The 23852-nt window shown below is 47.1% G+C and overlaps 1 protein-coding gene across 2 annotated transcripts in view; it reads right to left on the bottom strand.

Moving 5' to 3' along the window:
- Positions 1-23852, bottom strand: part of stk11ip (serine/threonine kinase 11 interacting protein) — a 129107-nt gene that overhangs the window by 97167 nt on the left and 8088 nt on the right. For both annotated transcript variants that reach the window (XM_087989370.1, XM_087989371.1), the window contains exon 2: positions 5939-6005. In XM_087989370.1, coding sequence (XP_087845496.1) covers positions 5939-6002 — 64 coding nt within the window. In that variant the 5' untranslated portion in view covers positions 6003-6005. The remainder of the gene's footprint in view (positions 1-5938; positions 6006-23852) is intronic.

Below are 23852 nucleotides of genomic sequence, written 5' to 3'. Positions count from 1 at the left end.
GACGCAGATTTCTAAAGATTCTTAACTCTCAGTGATGAAAGATTTAATCTCTGCCTTAATTGGCCAACTACTTATCCTGAAACAAAGCTTCCTGGTTCTGGCAATCGCACCCCTTCTATTCATTTTCTGAGCACTACATTTCTGAAAAACCAGAGGAGACACGAGAAAATGTTTTTAAACATAATTACTCAGTTACAACTTGGAACATTCTACTCGAACGGGTGATGCAAGCAGCTGTAGGAATTACCTTCAAAATAGACAAACACCAGAAGGGGTTGGAAATGTTGCAAGGCTATACAGAAAGAGCATGCAGAGTGGGGTTAATTGCAGAGTCTCCCAGAGCCAGCACAAGCATAACAGACTGAATGACCTACTAGTGAGTTGCATTTGGCATACAATTCAAGTCTACTGTGGCTCTATTATGAGCACTCACTCCTCAGAGTCAGAATTAGCCACTTGAGTCTGCTCCAGAAACTTGCTAACACAATCCGAGCTGACTTCCCAGTGCAGGACGGGGGGCCTGCTGCATTCAGAGGTGCTGCCTTTTCGATAGGATGCTCAACCAAAACCCTGTCTGTCTCCATCAAGTGAAAGAAAAAGATCCCAATTTCAAAAGGGGCTTTGGTTTATTAAAATAAAAGCAAAATACAGTGGATGCTGGAAATCTGAAATTAAAACAAAGGGTTGGAGAAACTCAGAAGGTCTGACAGCATTTTTGGAGAGAAAAACAGGGTCAATGCCCCCAAACCAATGATTATTTTTCAGAACTGAGCCTTATTTTCCACTGTCCTGAGTCAATATTCATCTCTTGACCAACATCACAATCAAAATAATCTAGTTGTTATTTGTAGGAGTTTGCTAGGTGAAAGATGGCTTCATTTCCAATGTTACAACAGTAACATTTTAAAAACATTTCATTGGCTATTAATTGCATTGAGAGATCCTGAAGTGATGCAAGGTCTTATGCAAATGCCTGACTTTTGATAACTGAGGTAAAAACAATGACTGCAGATGCTGGAAACCAGATTCTGGATTAGTGGTGCTGGAAGAGCACAGCAGTTCAGGCAGCATCCAAGGAGCTTCGAAATTGACATTTCGGGCAAATGCCCTTCATCAGGAATAAAGGCAGTGAGCCTGAAGCGTGGAGAGATAAGCTAGAGGAGGGTGGGGGTGGGGAGAAAGTAACAGAGTACAATGGGGAGTGGGGGAGGGGATGAAGGTGATAGGTCAGGGAGGAGAGGGTGGAGTGGATAGGTGGAAAAGGAGATAGGCAGGTAGGACAAGTCCGGACAAGTCATGGGGACAGTGCTGAGCTGGAAGTTTGGAACTAGGGTGAGGTGGGGGAAGGGGAAATGAGGAAACTGTTGAAGTCCACATTGATGCCCTGGGGTTGAAGTGTTCCGAGGCGGAAGATGAGGCGTTCTTCCTCCAGGCGTCTGGTGGTGAGGGAGCGGCGGTGAAGGAGGCCCAGGACCTCCATGTCCTCGGCAGAGTGGGAGGGGGAGTTGAAATATTGGGCCCTGGGGCGGGGTGGTTGATTGGTGCAGGTGTCCCGGAGATGTTCCCTAAAGCGCTCTGCTGGGAGGCGCCCAGTCTCCCCAATGTAGAGGAGACCGCATCGGGAGCAACGGATACAATAAATGATATTAGTGGATGTGCAAGTAAAACTTTGATGGATGTGGAAGTCTCCTTTAGGGCCTTGGATAGAGGTGAGGGAGGAGGTGTGGGCGCAGGTTTTACAGTTCCTGCGGTGGCAGGGGAAAGTGCCAGGATGGGAGGGTGGGTTGTAGGGGCGCGTGGACCTGACCAGGTAGTCACGGACGGAACGGTCTTTGCGGAAGGCGGAAAGGGGTGGGGAGGGAAATATATCCCTGGTGGTGGTGTCTATTTGGAGGTGGCGGAAATGTCAGCGGATGATTTGGTTTATGCGAAGGTTGCTAGGGTGGAAGGTGAGCACCAGGGGCGTTCTGTCCTTGTTACGGTTGGAGGGATAGGGTCTGAGGGCAGAGGTGCGGGATGTGGACGAGATGCGTTGGAGGGCAGCTTCAATCTCATCCACTGAAGTAAACAACACCTTTATTGAAGGAACTCTGACCTGTGGTGGGGGGGGAAAAAAGGAGACTAACATTTTCATAATACCTTGAACAACTTCAGTCTGTAGGGGGACAGTATCATTTTATTTTCAGGGATGGACTAAAATGGAAAAAGGACCATTTAAAATTTTTAGGACTATGAAAGTAATTGCTGCCCTTTTAAAAACAAGTTACCAAACTCTGTTTGGCATTTAACGCTGCTCGTTTGTGCAAACGGTAGGGGATGTTTTGTTTTAGATATCCCTAATCAACCAGTTTAGAGATGATATGACACACCTCTGGAGAACGTGAACCATGGCCTTGTGGCATCTGGGTAGGAGTGCAGAGCATGATTTGGCCAGCAATCGGTAGCTGAATGGCTTGTGCAATTGTGCTTAGTCGCAGATGTCAAAGGTCATCAGCCCAACAACAATTCCCTAATTGATTCCAGGGCAGCTAAATGGCTTGTGAATGACTCAGGTAGGGTAGGTGGTGCTTCTTGCGCTCACACTCCCTGCAGTAAAAATACCTGAAGACAGCCAGATATTTTCTCCCATTAGGTGTGATAAGCTGCAGCCTTTCACCAGTAACTAAGAACGTTGTAGTCTATGTATCAATTGCTTCCTACATTAAAGTGAAAGAGCCTGGAGAAAGATGACAAAGAATCCCTGTAGGGATTCAATGATTCTATGAATCTGGAGAAAGATGACTAAAGAACACAGTATTGGTAAGCAAAGGGAACGTCTCAATGAGCCCTGAATGGACCGGTGCTATTGGACTGTGTCCCCTGGGTTTTCAAGCTCCTCCATCCATAAAATGATATTTCTTGTATGTATATGTGGAGGCACTTTAAAAACGGTTAGGCTTTTAACTAGTAGAGCCATATGTTGATACTTTACTTGTGATTAGACCGTACCTATTTATAGCTTTTAAGTGCAGGAACCTGGTCAGTACGCTTTGTGATTTTGATTTCAAAGGACAGGTAAAAGGGGACTGTGTGCTTTGATTGAACCAACTTTTGCGATGTCCCTAAGAGCAGTGGGGTTCGAGAATCAAAACTCTTTCCCAAATGGGTCATAACTGCTGGCCCAAAGACATCTTGCAGCCAGAAAAGGCTTTGGAGGTGGAGTCACTACTGTAATGGATGCAATGTAGCAGTTAGATCACTCACAGCCAGTACAGGACTCCCAGAGTACAAACAACCTTTCTTGGACAGCAAATGTCATCCCAACCCCTGCTGGCAATTATGAAGGAACTTGGGCACTGGGGGTGCACAATGTTTCATGAGAAGAACACAGAATATTTAAGAAATTGGAACTTGACCTTTAAACCCAACAAACCTTTTGAGAGAGCAATTCCCACCTACCTAACATCTTGCTAACGTCCTTTTCTCCAGGAAATGCATTAATTATCTGCTGCAAACCTGGTAACATATCACACAAATAAAAGCAAAATACTGCAGATGTTGGAAATCTCCAGCATTTCCTGTGTTTGTAACACATTACACAATTTCATTACCTTTAGAGTTAAAAACAAATTGTCCCACTTGTTTTTAATCTTTTAGCTTCTAAACCCTAAGTCCCCCAGGGCTTAAGCCCTAAGCTGCAATTTGTATAAATTCAGTACATCAGACACCTCCCCCCTCAATGAAAACTTCAGTCACCTCTCAAATTCTGAGGCTCACTTGTTATCAGTGCAGGCTGTAATTAAAACAAACATCCTAACACAACATGAGGCCATTCAGCCCTTTCACCTTATTTTATAGATAACAATTTATCTGTAGCTCTACACCATTTACACACTTCAGGACATACCGTTTGACTGTTTTACCAAAAATCTGTGAATGTACTTAATTTCAGTGAGGGGTAGTGGTGAATAGAAAGTATGGATTCACTGCTCCGTGCAGGACAATGGGTTCACAGGAACATAGGAATTAGGAGCAGGAGTAGGCAATTCAGCCACTTGAGCCTGTCCCTCCATTTAACATGAACACGCTGATCTCATCCTCATCCCCAGTCTCCTTCCTGCTCCCTGTCACCCTTTATCCACTTTTCATCAGAAACATACCTTTTCCTTTCTTGAATCTGTTGATTTGATTCTGCCTCCACTGCATTCTGGGGCAGTGAGTTCCACAGATTCTTCCTCTGGGAGAAGTAGTTTTGAACCTCCCACCTCTCACTCTATATCTCTGACCTCTTGTTCAAGCCAGTCCCACAAGGGGGAGCAGCTGTTCACCATTCATTTTATCCCTCCCCTTTCACATTTTATCCCTCAAATCAGACCCCCGCCGTTCTCCTTGATTCCAGTGGGTACAAGCCCAAACTATTCAACCGTTCCTGATGCGACAGCCCTTTCATCCCTGGAATCAACCTGGTGACCTCCTCTGAACTGCCTCCAGTGCCACCACATCTTCCGTCAAGTAAGGAGATCAAAAATGGACACAATACTCCAGGTATGATCGCTCCATCGCCTTATATAATTGTAATAACACATCTTTACTTTTATAATTCGGTGCTTTTGCAATAAATGCCAAGATTCCGTTTGCCTTTCTTATTATACAGTTTAGCTGTGTAGCCACATTCTGTGATTCATACACAAGGAGACCCAGATCCCTCTGCACTGACACACTTTCAATCTGCTTCCCATTTAAATAACAATTTGCCCTTTTATTCTTCCAGCCAAAATTGACAACCTGGCACCTATCCATATTAGGAGACAGTGAGGACTGCAGATGCTGGAGACCAGAGTTGAAAAGTGTGGTGCTGGAAAAGTGCAGCAGTCCAGGCAGCATCCGAGGAGCAGGAGTATCAACGTTTTGGGCATAAGCAGGAAGAAGGGCTTATGCCCGAAACGTCGATTCTCCTGCTCCTCTGATGCTGTCTGGCCTGCTGCACCTATCCACATTAAACTCTATCTGCCAGACTCTGGACCATTCTGCTTGTCTATCAAGATCCATAAACACATTGACCTGGATTCCATTCACCACATTCTGAGAAAAAGAACTGGAAATGACATTACCACAGGATATGACATCATCAACCTAAGGAAACCTAAACACAAATAGAAAGTGAGCCATGCCAGTGCTTCATCCGGAGGCTCATTGATGTTATCTTGTATGGGAGACGAAACTTCTGAAAACGAACTTTACAGCTCAGCGAGCATACCTACATCAAGATCCATTTGTCAACTCTCTATCTCATCATCACCTGCTTTCCCACCTAGTTTAGTATCAGCTGTGAATTTGCTCTGTTACACTATCCCTGCTTGTAGGTCAGGCAGCATCCACGGACAGACAGCAAGCTAATGTTGAGTCTAGATGCATCTTGTAAAGCTCTGATAAAGAGTCATCGAGAATCAAAACGTTAGCTTGCTCTCTCCATGGATGCTGCCTAACCTGCTATGATCTCCAGCACAGATTGTAAATAGCTGTGGTCCAAAATTTGAAACCTGCAGCAGTTTGATAGTTACAGCTCGCCATCCAGAGAAGGACCTATTTATCCTGACTTTGGCAATCCTCTATCCAAGCCAATACTCTACCCTTAACCCTCTGGGATCTAACAGTTTAGATCAGAGTATTATGCAGCACCTTGTCAAACGCCTTCTGAAAGTCCAAATATACCACATCTACTGGATCCCCATTATCCATCTCGCTAGTTACATCCTCAAAAGAACTCCAGCAACTTTGTCATCCACGACCTGACCTTTGTGAAACTGCAGACACTGGTTTTTCCAAGTGTTCAGTCATCTACCTGACATCAAGTGTTTCACTCCTCAACGGCCTGGCTCAATTTTAAAGGTGTTGCCGCTTTGTCCCAGAGCCTCCCACTGTCCCGCACCACAGGAAGAAGTTTCTCCATCTGACTTACCGTGGTTTCGGAGCAGCTTTGCTAAGTTTCGCACAAACTCATCCTCCAGCACTCTGTTTGCCATTGTCTACAATTCAAAGAGGGAGCCAGGTTAGAACACAAGCACACTTTTGGGTGGCAAACACAAAGACATTTGTTCCAAAGATCCAGGTCACCTGATCACAGGAAGGATGAGACAGCGAAGATTTATGATACTGGGGAAAATTATAACATTGGATAGTCTGGGGTTGTTCTCCTTAGAAAAGAGTGGGCTGAAGGGAGATTTGTTTGAGATGTTGAAAGACTTCTGTTGAAAGAAATTATTTTCTCACCCTGCTATTGGTAGTGCTCTGAAGCTCAATGCTTGCAAGGTTGGCAAAGACAGAAACCTCAACTTATGTGAAAAGTGGAACCGGCCCAACTACATTGGGAAGTGGAATTAGGGTTGGATGGTTTGTTTTACAGCAATCGCAGTCATGATGGGCAAAGTGATCTCTTTCTGTGCCATGAAATTTCCACAATTCTATCAGCAGAGCCTACAGGCACAGGACAAAAGAAATCACAGAAAGCATTGACAACTAATAAATAAGAATGTAAGAATTAGGGGCACGAGGAGGCCATTCAGCCTCTTCTGACTGCTCTGCCATTGAATACGATCACGGATGACCATCCAGCTCAGCAACCTGTTGGTCCCTTTAGCCTTACTTAGATTTAACTCCTTCTTTAAAACATTCAATGTTTTCACCTCAATGCTTTCAGTGTCAAAGAATTCTGGGCAGCACAGTGGTTAGCACTGCTGCCTCACAGCGCCAGAGACCTGGGTTCAATTCCTGCCTCAGGCAACTGTGTGTGGAGTTTGCACATTCTCCCCATGTCTGCGTGGGTTTCCTCTAGGTGCTCCGGTTTCCTCCCACAGTCCAAAAAATGTGCAGGTCAGGTGAATTGGCCATGGGAAATTGCCCGTGTTAGGTGCAGGGGTAAATGTAGGGGAATGGGTCTGGGTGAGTTGCTCTTCGGAGGGTCGGTGTGGACTTGTTGGGCTGAAGGGCCTGTTTCCACACTAAGTAATCTAAAAAAAAAATTCTATGGGCTCACTACTCTCTGGGTGACAACATTTCTCCTACAGTCATAGAGATGTGCAGCACAGAAACAGACCATTCAGTCTAACTCATCCACGTTGACCAGATATCCCAACCCAACCTAGTCGCACCTGCCAGCACCCAGCCCATATCCCTCTAAACCCGTCAATTCATGTACTCATCCAGACGCCTTTTAAATGCTGTAATTGTCCCAGCCTCCACCACTTTGTCTGGCAGCCCATTCCACACATGCACCACCCTCCGTGTGAGAATGTTGCCGCTTAGTTCTGTTTTATATCTTTTCCCTTTCACTCTAAACCTATGGCCTCTAGTCTGGACTCCCCCATCCCAGGGAAAAGACCTTGTCTATTTATCCTATCCATGCCCTTCATGATTTTATAAACCTCTACAAGGTCACCCCTCATATGCTCCAGGGAAAACAGCCCCAGCCTGTTCAACTTCTCCCTATAGCTCAAATCCTCCAACCCTGGCAACATCCTTGTAAATCTTTTCTGAACCCTAGCAGGTTTCACAATATCCTTCCGATCAGAAGGAGACTAGAATTGCATGCAATATTTGAAAAGTGGCCTAACTAATATCCTGCACAGCTGCAACATGACCTCCCAACTCCTGTACTCAATACTCTGACCAATAAATGATTTGGAGGTGCTGGTGCTGGACTGGGGTGTACAAAGTTAAAAATCACAACACCAGGTTATAGTCCAACAGATTTATTTGGAAGCACTAGCTTTCAGAGCGCTGCTTCTTCATCAGGGGATACTCCACAACCGCCTGTTGAAGGAGCAGTGCTCTGAAAGCTAGTGCTTCCAAATAAACCTGTCGGACTATAACCTGGTGTTGTGATTTTTAACTGACCAATAAAGGGGAGCATACCAAACGCCTTCTCCATGATCCTATCTACCTGCAACTCCACTTTCAAGGAGCTATGAACCTGCACTCCAAGGTTCAGCAACACTTTCTAGGACGTTACCATTAAGTGTTTAAGTCCTGCTCAGGTTTAGTTTCCGAAAATGCAGCATTTCGCATTTATCTAAATTAAACTCCATCTGCCACTTTGCAGCCCATTGACCCATCTGGTCAAGATCCTTTTGTAATCTGAGGTAACCCTCTTCGTTGTCCACTATACCTCCTATTTTGGTGTCATCTACTACCTTAATAACCAAACCTCTTATGCTCACATCAAAATCATTTATGTAAGTGATGAAAAGCAGTGGACCCAGCACTGATCCTTGTGGCACTCCACTGGTCATAGGCCTCCAGTCTGAAAACCAACCCTCCAACACCACCCTCGGTCTTCTACCTTTGAGCCAGTTCTGTATCCAAATAGCTAGTTCTCCCTGTATTCCATGAGATCTAACCTTGCTCACCAGTCTCCCATGGGAAACCTTGTTGAACGCCATACTGCAGTCCATATAGATCACATCTACCTCTCTGCCTCATTAATCCTCTTTGTAACTTCTTCAAAAACCTCAAGTTTGAGAGACATGATTTCCCACGCACAAAGCCATGTTAACTATCCCTAATCAGTCCTTGCCTTTCCAAATACATCCTGTCCCTCAGGATTCCCTCCCACAACTTGCCTACCACCGACGTCAGGCTCACTGGCCTATAGTTCCCTGGCTTGTCCTTCCCACCCTTCTTACATCATGACACCACATTAGCCAACCTCCAGTCTTCTGGCACATCACCTGTGACTATCGGTGATTCAAATATCTCAACAAGGGACCCAGCAATCACTTCTCTAGCTTCTCACAGAGTTCTAGGGTACACCTGATCAGGTCCTGGGGATTTATCCACCTTTATGCTTTTCAAGACATCCAGCAATTCCTCCTCTGTGATATGTACGTTTTTCAAGATGGCACCATCTATTTCCCTACATTCTATATCTTCAATGTCCTTTTTCACAGAAAACACTGACACAAAATACTCATTTAGTATCGCCCCATCTCCTGCGGCTCCACACAAAGGCTGCCTTGGTGATCTTTGAAGGGCCCTATTCTCTCACCAGTCACCCTTTTGTTCTTAGGTTTCTCCTTAATTCTATTTGCCAAAGCTATCTCATGTTCCCTTTTTGCCCTCCTGATTTTCCTCTCAAGTATACTCCTACTTCTTTTATACTCTAAGGATTCACTTGATCTATCCTGTCTATACCTGACATATGCTTCCTTCTTTTTCGTGATCAAACCCTCAATTTCTTTAGTCATCCAGCACTCCCTATACCTACCAGCCTTTCCTTTCACCCTAACAGGAAGATACTGTCTCTGGATTCTCATTATCTCATTACTGAAGGCATCCCATTTTCCAGCCATTCCTTTACCTGTGAACATCTGCCCCCAATCAGCTTTTGAAAGTTCTTACCTAATACCGTCAAAATTGGCCTTTCTCCATTTTAGAACTTCAACTTTTATATCTGGTGCATCCTTTTCCATCACTACTTTAAAGCTAACAGAATTATGGTTGCTGGCCCCAAAGTGCTCCCCCACTGACACCTCAGTCACCTGCCCTGCCTTATTTCCCAAGAGTAGGTCAGTTTTGCACCTTCTCTAGTCAGTACATCCACATATTGGATCAGAAAATTTTCTAGTACACACTTAAATTCATCTCCATCTAAACCCATAACACTGTGGTAGTCCCAGTCGATGTTTGGAAAGTTAAAATCCCCTACCATAACCACCCTATTATTCTTACAGATAACAGATCTCCTTACAAATTTGTTTCTCAATTTCCCTCTGACTATTAGGGGGTCTATAATACAATCCCAATAAGGTGATCATCCCTTTCTTATTTCTCAGTTCCACTAAAATAACTTCCCAGGATGTATTTCCGGGAATATCCTCCCTCAGCACAGCTGTAATGCTATCCCTTATCAAAAACACAACTCCCCCTCCTCTCTTCCCTCCCTTTCCTGTCCTTCGTGTAGCATTTGCATTCTGGAACATTAAGCTGCTAGTCCTGCCCATCCCTGAGCCATGTTTCTGTAATTGCTATGATATCCCAGTCTCATGTTTCTAACCATGCCCTGAGTTCATCTGCCTTCCCTGTTAGGCCTCTTGCATTGAAATAAATGCAGTTTAATTTATCAGTCCTACCTTGTTCTCTGCTTTGTCCCTGCCTGCCCTGACTGTTTGACCCACTTCTTTTCTCAACTGTACCAGTCTCAGATTGATCTCTTTCCTCACTATCTCCCTGGGTCCCACCAGCCCCCCCACCCACCTTACTAGTTTAAATTCTCCCAAGCAGCTCTAGCAAATCTCCCTGCCAGTATATCAGTCCCCTTCCAATTCAGGTACAATCTGTCCTTCTTTTACAGGTCACTTCTACCCCAAAAGAGATTCCAATGATCAAAAAATGTAAATCCTTCTCCCGTACACCAGCTCCTCAGCCATGCATTCATCTACTCTATCCTCCTATTCCTACCCTCACGAGCTTGTAGTAATCCAGATATTTCTACTCGAGGACCTCCTTTTTAAATTCCTGCCTAACTCTATATTTTCCCTTCAGAATCACAAGCTTTTCCCTTCCTATGTCACTGGCTCCAACGAATACAATGACCTCCTGCTGGGCTCATCTTAGTAAGAAATGGCCGATCCAATTTCCATTCACCCCTGGTTCTGGACTCTATGGTCATGAGGAACATCCTGTCTGCGTTTATCCTGTACAGTCCTGCTAGAATTTTATAGGTTTTTATGATTCCCCCTCATTCTTTTGAAACCCAGTCTCTTTTCATAGATCAGTCCTGTCATCCCAGTAATCACAGCACCATAAAGTACAGGGCAGAATTAAGCCATTTAATCCATTGGGCCTGCCCTACCATTCAATCACTGCATTCTCAACTCCATCCTCTTGCCTTCTCTCCGTAACCTTTGATCCTCTTACATATCAAGAGCCTGTCTTAAATACAGACAATGACTTGTCCTCCACAGCCCTCTGTGGCAATGAATTCCACAGATTAACCAATTTCCAAATGAAGGAATCCCACTTTGTTTCAGGTCTGAAGGAATCCCTTCACTTTGTGGCTGTGCCTTCGAGTCCTAGTCTCTCCTACTAGTGGAATCATCATCTCTACATCCACTCTATCCAGGCCTGCAAGTGTCCTGTAAGTTTCAATCAGATCTTCCTCATTCTTCTAAACCCCATCGAGTACAGACCCAGAGTCTTCAACCGCTCCTCATATGACAAGCCCTTCATTCCCAGGATCAGTTTTGTTAACCCTTTCTGGACACCTCCAATAGCAACACATCCTTCCTTAGATACAGGGCCAAAAACAACTCAATATTCTGGTCTGACAGAACCTTATACAGCCTCAGTAGTACTGTTCTTGCATTCCATCCCCCTCAAAATAAATGCGAACATTGCATTAGACTTCCTAACTGCTAAATGAATGCACATGTTAATGTGAACTGGGACTCCCTAGAATCTTTATGCTTCAGATTTCCAAAGTCTTGCCCCATTTAGACAATGATCTACACCTCTTCTTCCTGTCAAAGTGCATAACCACACTTTCTCCCACATTAAATTCCACCTGCCACTTCATTGCCCAATCTCCTGGCCTGTCCAAGTCCTTCTGCAGCCATAAGCACTTCATCATCTTCCTCAACAATACCTCTCTCACCAACCATCTTTGTGTCATCCACAAACTTAGCAACAAAGCCCTCAGTTCCTTCATTTAGATCGTTTATGCATAACGTGAATAGTTGTGGTCCCAAACTTAACCCATGTGGACCCACTAGTCACTGGTTGCCATCCTGGAAAAAAAGTTCAATCCCCACTCTCCACCTTCTGCAACTCAGCCAATCCTCTATCCACGCCAGTACTTTACCTCTAACACCATAGACTCTTATTTTGCAACTCCCTCTGTGGCACCTAGTCGAAGGCCTTCTGGAAATCCAAGTAGGTCATGTTCATCGGCTCTCATTTATCTAACTTGCTCATTATCACCTCAAAGAAGTCTGACAGATTTCTCAGGCATGACCTCCCCTTGATGAAGCCATGTTGACTTTACAACCTCATCCTTAATGGACGGACTCTGGAAATCCTACCAAGGACTGAGGTCAGGCTAACCAGCCAACAGATTCCTGTCTTCTGCCTGATTGCCTTCTTAAACAGTGGCATTACATTTTCTTGTCAAAGAACAAAGAAAATTTACAGCCCAGGAACAGGCCCTTCAGCCCTCCAAGCCTGAGCTGATCCAAATCCACTCTCTGAACCTATTGCGCAATTCCCAAGCGTCTCTGCTCCCCACCTACTCATGCATCTGTCCAGTCGCACCTTAAACGTATCTACCGTGCCTGCCTCTACTACCTCTGCTGGCAACGCATTCCAGGCAAGTACCACCTGTGTGTGAAGTACTTGCCACGTATATCCCCCTTAAACTTTTCACTTCTCACCTTGGAACGTGTGACCGTTTGTTATTGAATCCCTCACCCTGGGGAAAAAGCTCATCTCTATCTACCCTGTCTACAGTATACCCTTCATGATTTTGTAGAGTCCTCTAACGCTCTCCCTGACTCTAATGATTCCTCAGCTATCCTCTTCAGAACTTGGTGCAGTCCAAATGATTTCTATTTCGCCAGACCTTTCAACCTTCTCAGCATCTTCACCTTAAATGATGGTCACTATATTCACTTGCTCCCTGTCCACTTTGAATTCTGGTCTGCTACTGGTGTCTTCCGCCATGAAGGTTGATGCAAAGTACCATAATTTAGTTCTTCCACCATTCCTTTGTTTCCCCATTACTATTTCTCTCGCTTCATTTTCCAGCATTCTGGTTCCAACACATTTCAGGTGGAGCCAGTTTCATCAAAATAGCTTGCTCCTTCCCAGTTCAGGCACCAATGTCCCAAGAATTCAAACACATGTCGCCCATACCAATCTTTCAGCCACAGTTACCTCGAATTTTGTTGTCTCCTTGCCAATTAACTCATGGTTCAGGTAATAATCTGGAGATTGTTACCTTTTTGCAATTTAGCTCCTGAATGATCATATTCCCCCATAGCGTTGGCACATATGTGGACCTTTCCTCTCCAATTCCAGGTTCCTCTGCAACTCAGATGAGATATCCTAAACCCAGGTACCAGACAGACAACAGTCTTTGGGACTCTCAAACCTGGCTACAGTCTGGTACTAACTCGCTGTACTCCCCCCTTCCTCAGATAAGGAGGCCAAACTGCAAGTGTAGTCTCACCAATACCTGTACAATTGCAGCATCACTACATCACTGCTCCTGTACTCAAATCCTCTCTCTGCAAAGGCCAACATACCATTTGTCTCCTTCACCACCTTTTGCACCTGCATTCGTATTTTCAGTGACTGGTGCACAAGGACACCCAGGTCTTGTTGCACTTCCCCATTTCCCAATTTATTGCCAGATAACTGACATTTCTATTTTTGCTCAGAAGGTGAACAACCTCACATTTATCCACATTATAACTTCATCTATAAAAGCATTCCCATTCACTCAACTTGTCTAAATCATACTTAAGCATTTCTGTATTCTTTTTACAGTTCACCCTCCTCTCCACATGCTGCACCCCCACCACACCTCGCTTTGCGTCGTTTACAAACCCAGATGTACCCTCATTAAATCATTTATATATATTGCGAATAGCTGGGGTCCAAGCACTGAACTCAGCAGTATCCTAAGAGTCACTACAGCCGCTTGGAAAAGGACCTGTTTATCATTACCCTTTGGTTCTCATGCACCAACTAATACTCTACTAAAGAAAATGCTGGAGAAACTCTGCAGGTCTGGCTGCATCTGTGGAGCCAAGAGTTAATGCTTTGAGTCTGTTAAGACTCTTTTTCCGATTCAGTTCTTTATCCATGTCTGTACACTATCCTTAATCCCATTCACTTTAATGTTACATCTTAATGTCTTCTGTGGGCCTTATTGAAAACCTTCTACAAGTCCAATCAAACCACACCACTGACTCCCGCTTACTAACTCTACTCATAACATGCTTAAAATTCCAATAGATTTCTCAAGCATCATTTCCCTTTCATAAATCCATGCTGACTCTAATCAATCCATTCACTCTTTCCCAAATGCTCCATTATCAAATCTTTTATAGTGGGTTCTAGGATTTTCCCTATGGCTGAAGGCAGGCTAACCTGTCCATAATCCCTTGTTTTCTCTCTTATCTCCTTTTTCTAAGGAGTTGGGTTCCATTAGCAATAGCGTAACAGGAAACATACGAATGGAGTTCAGGTGATCACATTCATGGCCCAGTGGATCACACTTCAATCAAGTTCGAAAATTTTAGCTCAAATCCAAATGTTTGGACTTACAGGATAAAATTCAAGGATTGCGTGAAGATTTGTAACTCAGGTGCTGGCTGTTGTGGTTGTGGGTATGTTTGCCAAGCTGGGAAGTTGGTTTGCAGACGTTTCACCTTCTGTCCAGGTGACCTGCCACCTCAAAGGGACGGAAGGATGAGGGGCAACCTCAGAGGTTTATAAAATCAGGAGGAGCTGGGATAGGGTAAATAGACATTGTCTTTTCCCTGGGATGGGGGAGTCCAGAGCTAGAGTTCTTAGGTTAAGGGTGTGAGGGAAAAGATATAAAAGGGACCCAAGGGGCAACTTTTTCACACAGAGGGTGGTATGTGTTTGGAATGAGCTGCCAAAGGAAGTGGTGGAGGTTGGTACAATTGCATTATTTAAAAGGCATCTGGATGAGTATATAAGGAAAATGTGTTGGGTAGGCTAGAGGTTATTAAGGTGGACAAATCCCCAGGACCGGATGGGATCTATCCCAGGTTGCTGAGGGAGGCGAGAGAGGAAATAGCTGGGGCCCTGACTAGATATCTCTTTGTGGCATCCTTAAATACAGGTGAGGTGCCGGAGGACTGGAGGGTTGCTCATGTTGTCCCCCTGTACAAGAAGGGTAGTAGGGATATTCCGGGTAACTACAGACGTCAGTGGTGGGAAAGTTGCTGGAGAAGGTACTGAGGGATAGGATCTATTTATATTTAGAAAAGAATGAGTTTATCAGTGATAGGGAACATGGTTTTGTGCAGGGGAGATCGTGCCTTACCAACTTAATAGAGTTCTTCGAGGAAGTGACCAAGTTGATAGATGAAGGAAGGGCTGCAGATGTCATATACATGGACTTTAGTAAGGCATTTGATAAGGTTCCTCATGGTAGACTAATGGAGAAATTGAAGTCACATGGTGTGCAGGGTGTTCTAGCTAGGTGAATAAAGAACTGGTTGAGCAACAGGAGACAGAGAGTAGTAGTAGAACGGAGTTTCTTGAAATGGAGAAAGGTGACCAGTGGTGTTCCACAGGGGTCAGTATTGGGGCCACTGTTGTTTGTAATATACATAAACGATCTAGAAGAGGGCACTGTTAGTATGATCAGCAGGTTTGCAGATGGCACGAAGATTGGTGAAGTAGCAGAAAACATAAGGGACTGTCAAAGAATACAGGAGGATATAGATAGACTGGAGAGCTGGGCGGGAAAATGGCAGATGAATTTCAATCCAGACAAATGTGAGGTGATGCATTTAGGCAAGGCAAATTCTAGAGCAAATTATACAATGAACGGAAGAGCCTTGGGAAAAGTTGATGAGCAGAGAGATCTGGGAGTGCAGGTCCATTGTACCCTGAAGGTTGCTGCACAGGTGGATAGAGTGGTCAAGAAGGCATATAGTATGCTTGCCTTCATTGGACGGGGTATTGAGTATAAGAGCTGGCAAGTCATGTTAAAATTGTACAAGACATTGGTTCGGCCACATTTAGAATACTGTGCACAGTTCTGGTCGCCAAATTACCAAAAGGATTTGGACGCTTTGGAGAGGGTGCAGAGAAGGTTTACGAGGATGTTGCCTGGTATGGAAGGTGCTAGCTATGAAGAGAGGTTGAGTAGGTTAGGATTATTTTCATTAGAAAAAAGGAGATTGAGGGGGGACCTGATTGAGGTTTACAAAGTCCTGAGAGGTATAGACAGGGTGGGTAGCGACAAGCTTTTTCCTAGAGGTCACGGTTTCAAGGAGAGAGGTGGAAAGTTTAAGGTGGATACATGCAGTAAGTACTTCACACAAATGGTGGTGGGCATCTGGAACACGTTGTCAGTAGAGGTGGTAGAGGCAAGCACGGTAGATTCATTTAAGATGTATCTGGACAGATGCAGGAGTGGGTGGGGAGCAGAGGGATATGGATGCTTTGGAATTGGGCGACAGGTTTAGACAATGGATTTGGATCGGCTCAGGCTTAAAGGGCCAAAGGGCCAGTTCCTGAGCTATAAATTTTCTTTGTTCTTTATGAATAGGAAGGGGTTAGAGGATATGGGCAAATGGGACTAGATTAGGTTGGGATATCGGAGTTGGACCGAAGGGTCTGTTTCCGTGCTGTACATCTCTATGATGCTAAATCAACTTCCCAACTCGGCGAAGATACCCACAACCACGGCAGAGGATAAAATTCTAGTGGGTGTTCCCAGCACAGAGTGCGAGGGAGTGGTGCCATCTGTCATTAAACTGAGATGCTCAAAACCATTATAAAGAACAACAGGAATGCTGTCCTGTGTCTCGCTTTTAACCAATACCAACCAAGTTTGATGACCACACTACTACTGTTAAACGGATTTCAAAACAATGTCAAGACAGAATACAGGCAAAATACACAGTGGTTGGTGGTGTGGTGTAAAGATACCAATTTCTCCCTCAATATCAGCAAAACTAAAGAGCTAATAGGAAGAGTTTAGCCGGGTGCTGGCAGGTGGGACTAATTTGGATTGGGATATCTGGTTGGCATGGACAAGTTGGACCGAAGGGTCTGTTTCCATGCTGTACATCTCTAGGACTCTATAGTCATTGACTTCAGGAATCAAGATGGAGGACATGCCTCTGTCTGCTGAGGTGGAAAGAGTTGAGAGCATCAGGTTCCTAGGAGTGACGATGACCACCAATCTGTACTGGCCCACCCAAAATGATGTGACAGTTCACAAAGCACAACGCCACTACTTTCTCAGGAGGCTAAGGAAATTCAAAGACTCCTATCAATTTTTATAGATACACCATAGATAATATTCTATCTGGATGCATCACAGCTTGGTATGACAACAGCTGTGCCCAAGACCGTAAGAAACTACAAAGTTGTGAACATAGCCCAGACCATACAGAAGCTAACCTTCCATCCATTGACTCCATCTATACCTCTCGCGACCTTGTAAAGGCAACCAACATTATCAAAGACCTCTTCCACCCCAGTTACAATCTCTCCCAACTTCTCTGTCAGGCAGAAGATACAAAAGCTTAAACACACAACCAGATTCATGAACAGCTTCTTCCCTTCCATTACTAGACCTCTGAATGGAGCTGTCAAATTTCACATCTAACGTTGATCTCGCTCTCTGTGCGCCTTCTCTGCAGCTGTAACATTGTATTCCTTGCTCTGTTCTATGATCTGCCTGTACTGCATGCAAAACAAAACTTTTCACCTAGGTACATGTGACAGTAATAAATCAAAATCAAAATCAAATCAACCCTCCAAGGCATTCACCACCCTGACTTGAAAATATCTTGCCGTTCCTGCACTGTTTCTAGGTCTAACTCCTGGAACACCCTCTCCAACACCTCTAGGGTTGTCCCTACATGCCAAAGACTGTAAACAGTTCAAGGAGACAGCTCACCCTCATCATCTCAAAGATGATGGCCATCGAGCGATGACCATATCCCATGAAATAATTTTAGAAAGCAAGATTAACTATTTTTAAAATCACATTACTTTCCACATACAAATTAGCTGTCCTTTACCATCTTTTGCTCTGATCACCCTCACCACTTGGACCACTCACTTCTCCTCCTGTCAGCAGCCTAAAAACCATGACTTTCCAGCTTCTTTTATTTCTGAAGTAGTCACACTGGATTCAATATGTTCACTGTTTTCGTTTCACTCAGCCCTTCATGTGAATTTTACCAGCAATTCTTTCACATCCCTCCTGAAGTGTCCAGAGCTAGCCACAATGCCTCAGTTGATGCTGAATTAGCATTCTCTGGTGGCTCACTATTTCTCCTCCCCACCCCCATTCAAATTGAAATACTTGAAGGGATTGCAGTTTTCCTAATGTGCTGAGTGGCTCAGTGTCTCAAACTGGGAAGGTTATGAGGCTGCTCTGTGTTCCTAGCTGATTCAGTCAGACAAGCAGCAACTCTCCTCAGTGTCTCTTGGCAAGTAGAACATAGAACTTCTCCCCTGTCTGCATTGTGCACGGACTGTTCCCTCCTGGACACCCTCGTCCATTCCACAACCACCAGCTCCCCCCCCCCCCCCCCCCCCCCCCCCCCACAGAACCATGTAACCACAGAAGGTGCAATACCTGCCCCTTCCCCTCCTCCCTGCTCACCATCCAAGGGCCTAAATAGGTTTTCCAGGTGAAACAGCATTTCCCCTGGACCTCCTCCCAATCTTGTGGATTGTATTCACTGCACCCAATGTGGCCTGCTCGACATTGGAGAAACCAAACGCAGACTGGGTGACCACTTTTGTGGGACACCTCCGGTCTGTGCGTAAGCAGGACCCTGACCTTCACAAAGCCGGTCATTTTAACACAGCGTTCGGTCGTGTGCTCCATGTGTCTGTCCCTCGACATGCTGCAGTGAACCACAGCACAAACTGGAGGAACAACATCTCATCTTCAGACTGGGCATTTTACAGCCTTCTCGGCTCAATATTGAGTTCAATACCTTTAAGGCCGTGAACCAAATCTCATTTCTTCCATTTTACTTGTTGCATCTTTGTCACCATGTCCTTTCCCCCCTCCCCCCCCACTCCAGTGGGACTGTATGTTAGACACACCATTCTCACATTCCGACCACTTAATCTGAACTATCAGCATCCTTTCTCCTCCAGCACCTGACAACTCACTGTCCCCACACCTTCCCCCACCACCCCAAACTACAGCATAAGTGCTGTTCCCTCCACATTTTTCAGCTCTGAAGAGTCATCCAGACTTGCTCTCTCGCCATGGATGCTGTCTGACCTGTGATCTCCAGCATTTATTGCTTTCAATATAGAACAGTACAGTAGGGGAATGGCCCTTCTGCCCACCATGTGGGCCAAATGGTGCCATGACGCCAAATTAAACAAATCCCTTCTGCCTGTCCTTGGCCCATATCCCTCCATTCCTTGCATATTCACGTGCTTATCTAAGTCTTTTAAACTCACATCATATCTGCCCTCCGCCACCACCCCTGGCAGTATATTCCACACTCGTACCACTGTGTAAAAGAATTTGCCCCTTTCCTTCTCCTGGGTGAATACTGATGCAAATTTAGGATCTCACCCACATCCTCTACCTCCAAGCACAAGTTCTCTCCTTTATCCTTCAGTGCTGAAAAATATGTTGCTGGAAAAGCGCAGGTCAGGCAGCATCGAAGGAACAGGAGAATCGACGTTTCAGGCATAAGCCCTTCTTCAGGAATGGCTTATGCCCGAAACGTCGATTCTCCTGTTCCTTGGATGCTGCCTGACCTGCTGCGCTTTCCCAGCAACACATTTTCAGCTCTGATCTCCAGCATCTGCAGTCCTCACTTTCTCCTCGAAGAATTTATCCATCAGCTGTCTTACATTAAAATCGAGAGGATATCTAGGGAGAAGGTATGTACAGAATGCCTTGGAGACAGCGTACCAGAGAGGAAGCAACGCTAAACTCACTGAACTAGGAATACAGAGATCTCCATGCTCTCAGAATACAGGTTTAAATACTCCTGCAGCAACTAGTGGAATTGAAATATAAGGAATTAAAAAAATACGTGAAACAGTGGCATAATTGATCGTCATCAAACTCCACCTGCTTCAGCCACGTCCTCTAGGGAAGGAAATTAGCTGTCATTACTCAATTCAGAGTACATGTGACTGTAGACTCTCAGCAACATGCTGAGGCTAAAGTGCCCTCAAACCTCTCTGAAGCCCACACTCCTTGAACGCATATCAGTGTGTTTACCCAGCTGTCAGTAGTGCACAGTACACGTTACAATAAACCCGAACACCAAATCACTTGCATCTATAAAAAGCCCCTAAACACAAAATGATTAGATTTCTTAGTGTGGAAACAGGCCCTTCGGCCCAACAAGTCCACACCGACCCGGCGAAGCGCAACCCACCCAGACTCATTCCCCTACATTTATTCCTTCACCTAATACTACAGGCAATTTAGCGTGGCCAATTCACTTAACCTGCACATCTTTGGACTGTGGGAGTAAACCGGAGCACCCGGAGGAAACCCACGCAGACACAGGGAGAATGTGCAAACTCCACACACAGTCAGTCGCCTGAGGCAGGAATTGAACCCAGGTCTCTGGCGCTGTGAGGCAGCAGTGCTAACCACTGTGCCACCATGCCACCAAAGGTATTCACAGAAACACAATCAAAATCTGTCACTCAGAAGTTAGGATTTAGTTAAAAATCACACAACACCAGGGAATGGTCCTATAAGTTTATTTGGAAGCACTAGTTTTCAAAACACTACTCCTTCATCAGGTGGTTGTGGAGGACACAATTGTAAGACAAAATTTATAGCAAAAGCCTTTCAGTGTGACGTAACTGAAATTAGGATGTTAAACTGTAGCTAGCTCGAAGAGACAGGATTTGGAGGTGCCAGCGTTGGACTGGGGTGGACAAAGTTAGAAGTCACAACACCAGTGTATAGTCCAACAAGTTTATTTGGAAGCACTAGCTTTTGGAGCGCTGTCCCTTTATCAGGTGGTTGTGGAGTATAAGATCATAAGACGCAGAATTTATAGCAAACGTTTACAGTTTGATGTAACTGAAATTATATATTTGCTATAAATTCTGTGTCCTACGATCTTATACTCCACAGTCACCTGAAGGAGCAGTGCTCCGAAAGCTAGTGCTTCCAAATAAACCTGTTGGACTATAACCTGGTGTTGTGTGATTTTTAACATTGAAGAGACAGGGTTTTAAATAGCAACTTGGTGGGGGTGGGGGTGGAGGTGGGGGGGGGGGGGGGAAAAAACTGATTAATTGATTTGTTAAATAAAGAATGCAAAGTATGGGACTCAGGCAGATGAAAGCACAGTCATCAGTGGCAAACAGATTAAATCCGGCACGTGCAGGAGAACAGAGTTGGCGAGTTTTTGGAGGTGGTGGTTACAGGACAGTGGTGAAGCTGGGGGAGGCATTTTGGGGGGAGAGAGAGAGAGAGAGAGAGAGAGAGAGAGAGAGAGAGAAGAGAGAGAGAGAGAGAGAGAGAGAGAGAGGAGAGAGAGAGAGAGAGAGGAGGGGAGAGGGGGAGAGGAGAGGAGAGGGGGAGAGGGAGAGGAGAGGGGGAGAGGAGATTTGAGGAGAGGGAGGAGGAGGAGGAGGAGGAGGAGGAGGAGGAGGAGGAGGAGGAGGGAGAGAGAGAAGAGAGGAGACAGGGCGGGGAGAGAGAGGAGACAGGGCGGGGAGAGAGAGGAGACAGGGCGGGGAGAGAGAGGAGACAGGGCGGGGAGAGAGAGGAGACAGGGCGGGGAGAGAGAGGAGACAGGGCGGGGAGAGAGAGGAGACAGGGCGGGGAGAGAGAGGAGACAGGGCGGGCGGAGAGAGAGGAGACAGGGCGGGGAGAGAGAGGAGACAGGGCGGAGGGAGAGAGAGGAGACAGGGCGGGGAGAGAGAGGAGACAGGGCGGGGAGAGAGAGGAGACAGGGCGGGAGAGAGAGGAGACAGGGCGGGGAGAGAGAGGAGACAGGGCGGGGAGAGAGAGGAGACAGGGCGGGGAGAGAGAGGAGACAGGGCGGGGAGAGAGAGGAGACAGGGCGGGGAGAGAGAGGAGACAGGGCGGGGAGAGAGAGGAGACAGGGCGGGAGAGAGAAGGAGACAGGGCGGGGAGAGAGAGGAGACAGGGCGGGGAGAGAGAGGAGGACAGGGCGGGGGGGGAGAGAGAGGAGACAGGGCGGGGAGAGAGAGGAGACAGGGCGGGGAGAGAGGAGGAGACAGGGCGGGGAGAGAGAGGAGACAGGGCGGGGAGAGAGAGGAGACAGGGCGGGGAGAGAGAGGAGACAGGGCGGGGAGAGAGAGGAGACAGGGCGGGGAGAGAGAGGAGACAGGGCGGGGAGAGAGAGGAGACAGGGCGGGGAGAGAGAGGAGACAGGGCGGGGAGAGAGAGGAGACAGGGCGGGGAGAGAGAGGAGACAGGGCGGGGAGAGAGAGGAGGACAGGGCGGGGAGAGAGAGGAGACAGGGCGGGGAGAGAGAGGAGACAGGGCGGGGAGAGAGAGGAGACAGGGCGGGGAGAGAGAGGAGACAGGGCGGGGAGAGAGAGGAGACAGGCGGGGAGAGAGAGGAGACAGGGCGGGAGGGAGAGAGAGGAGACAGGGCGGGGAGAGAGGAGGAGACAGGGCGGGGAGAGAGAGGAGACAGGGCGGGGAGAGAGAGGAGACAGGGCGGGGGGAGAGAGAGGAGACAGGGCGGGGAGAGAGAGGAGACAGGGCGGGGGAGAGAGAGGAGACAGGGCGGGGAGAGAGAGGAGACAGGGCGGGGAGAGAGAGGAGACAGGGCGGGGAGAGAGAGGAGACAGGGCGGGGAGAGAGAGGAGACAGGGCGGGGAGAGAGAGGAGACAGGGCGGGGAGAGAGAGGAGACAGGGCGGGAGAGAGAGAAGACAGGGCGGGGAGAGAGAGGAGACAGGGCGGGGAGAGAGAGGAGACAGGGCGGGGGAGAGAGAGGAGACAGGGCGGGGAGAGAGAGGAGACAGGGCGGGGAGAGAGAGGAGACAGGCGGGGAGAGAGAGGAGACAGGGCGGGGAGAGAGAGGAGACAGGGCGGGGAGAGAGAGGAGACAGGGCGGGGAGAGAGAGGAGACAGGGCGGGGGAGAGAGAGGAGACAGGGCGGGGAGAGAGAGGAGACAGGGCGGGGAGAGAGAGGAGACAGGCGGGAGGAGAGGAGACAGGGCGGGGAGAGAGAGGAGACAGGGCGGGGAGAGAGAGGAGACAGGGCGGGGAGACGAGAGGAGACAGGGCGGGGAGAGAGAGGAGACAGGGGCGGGGAGAGAGAGGAGAGAGAAGGAGGGGGGAATTTGGGGAGAGAGAGAAGGAGGGGGGAATTTGGGGAGAGAGAGAAGGAGGGGGGAATTTGGGGAGAGAGAGAAGAGAGGAGGAGGGGGGATTTGGGAGAGAGAAGAGAGGAGGGGGGGGGGATTTGGGGAGAGAGAAGAGGGAGGGGGGGGATTTGGGAGAGAGAAGAGAGGAGGGGGGGGATTTGGGAGAGAGAAGAGAGGAGGAGGGGGGATTTGGGAGAGAGAAAAGAGAGAGGAGGGGGATTTGGGGAGAGAGAAAAGAGAGGAGGAGGAGGAGGAGGGGGGATTTGGGGAGAGAGCGAAAAGAGAGGAGGAGGAGGGGGATTGGGGAGAGAGCGAAAAGAGAGGAGGAGGGGGGATTTGGGGAGAGAGAAGAGAGAGAGGGGGGATTTGGGGAGAAAGAAAAGAGAGGAGGAGGAGGAGGGGGGATTTGGGGAGAGAGCGAAAAGAGAGGAGGAGGGGGGATTTGGGGAGAGAGAAGAGAGGAGGAGGGGGGATTTGGGGAGAAAGAAAAGAGAGGAGGAGGAGGAGGGGGGATTTGGGGAGAGAGCGAAAAGAGAGGAGGAGGGGGGATTTGGGAGAGAGAGAAGAGAGGAGGAGGGGGGATTTGGGGAGAGAGAAAAGAGAGGAGGAGGAGGAGGGGGATTTGGGAGAGAGCGAAAAGAGAGGAGGAGGAGGAGGGGGATTTGGGGAGAGAGCGAAAAGAGAGGAGGAAGAGGAGGGGGGGATTTGGGGAGAGAGCGAAAGAAGGAGGAAGAGGAGGGGGGATTTGGGGAGAGAGCGAAAGAGAGGAGGAGGAGGGGGGATTTGGGAGAGAGC

This window comes from Chiloscyllium plagiosum, unplaced genomic scaffold (assembly GCF_037043375.1).
Source record: "Chiloscyllium plagiosum isolate Xiang-an unplaced genomic scaffold, Cpla_swu_hap1 HiC_scaffold_7, whole genome shotgun sequence".
Taxonomy (NCBI): Eukaryota; Metazoa; Chordata; class Chondrichthyes; order Orectolobiformes; family Hemiscylliidae; genus Chiloscyllium; species Chiloscyllium plagiosum.
The sequence above is the reverse complement of the archived record's forward strand: the minus strand, read 5'-3'. Positions and strand labels throughout refer to the sequence as shown.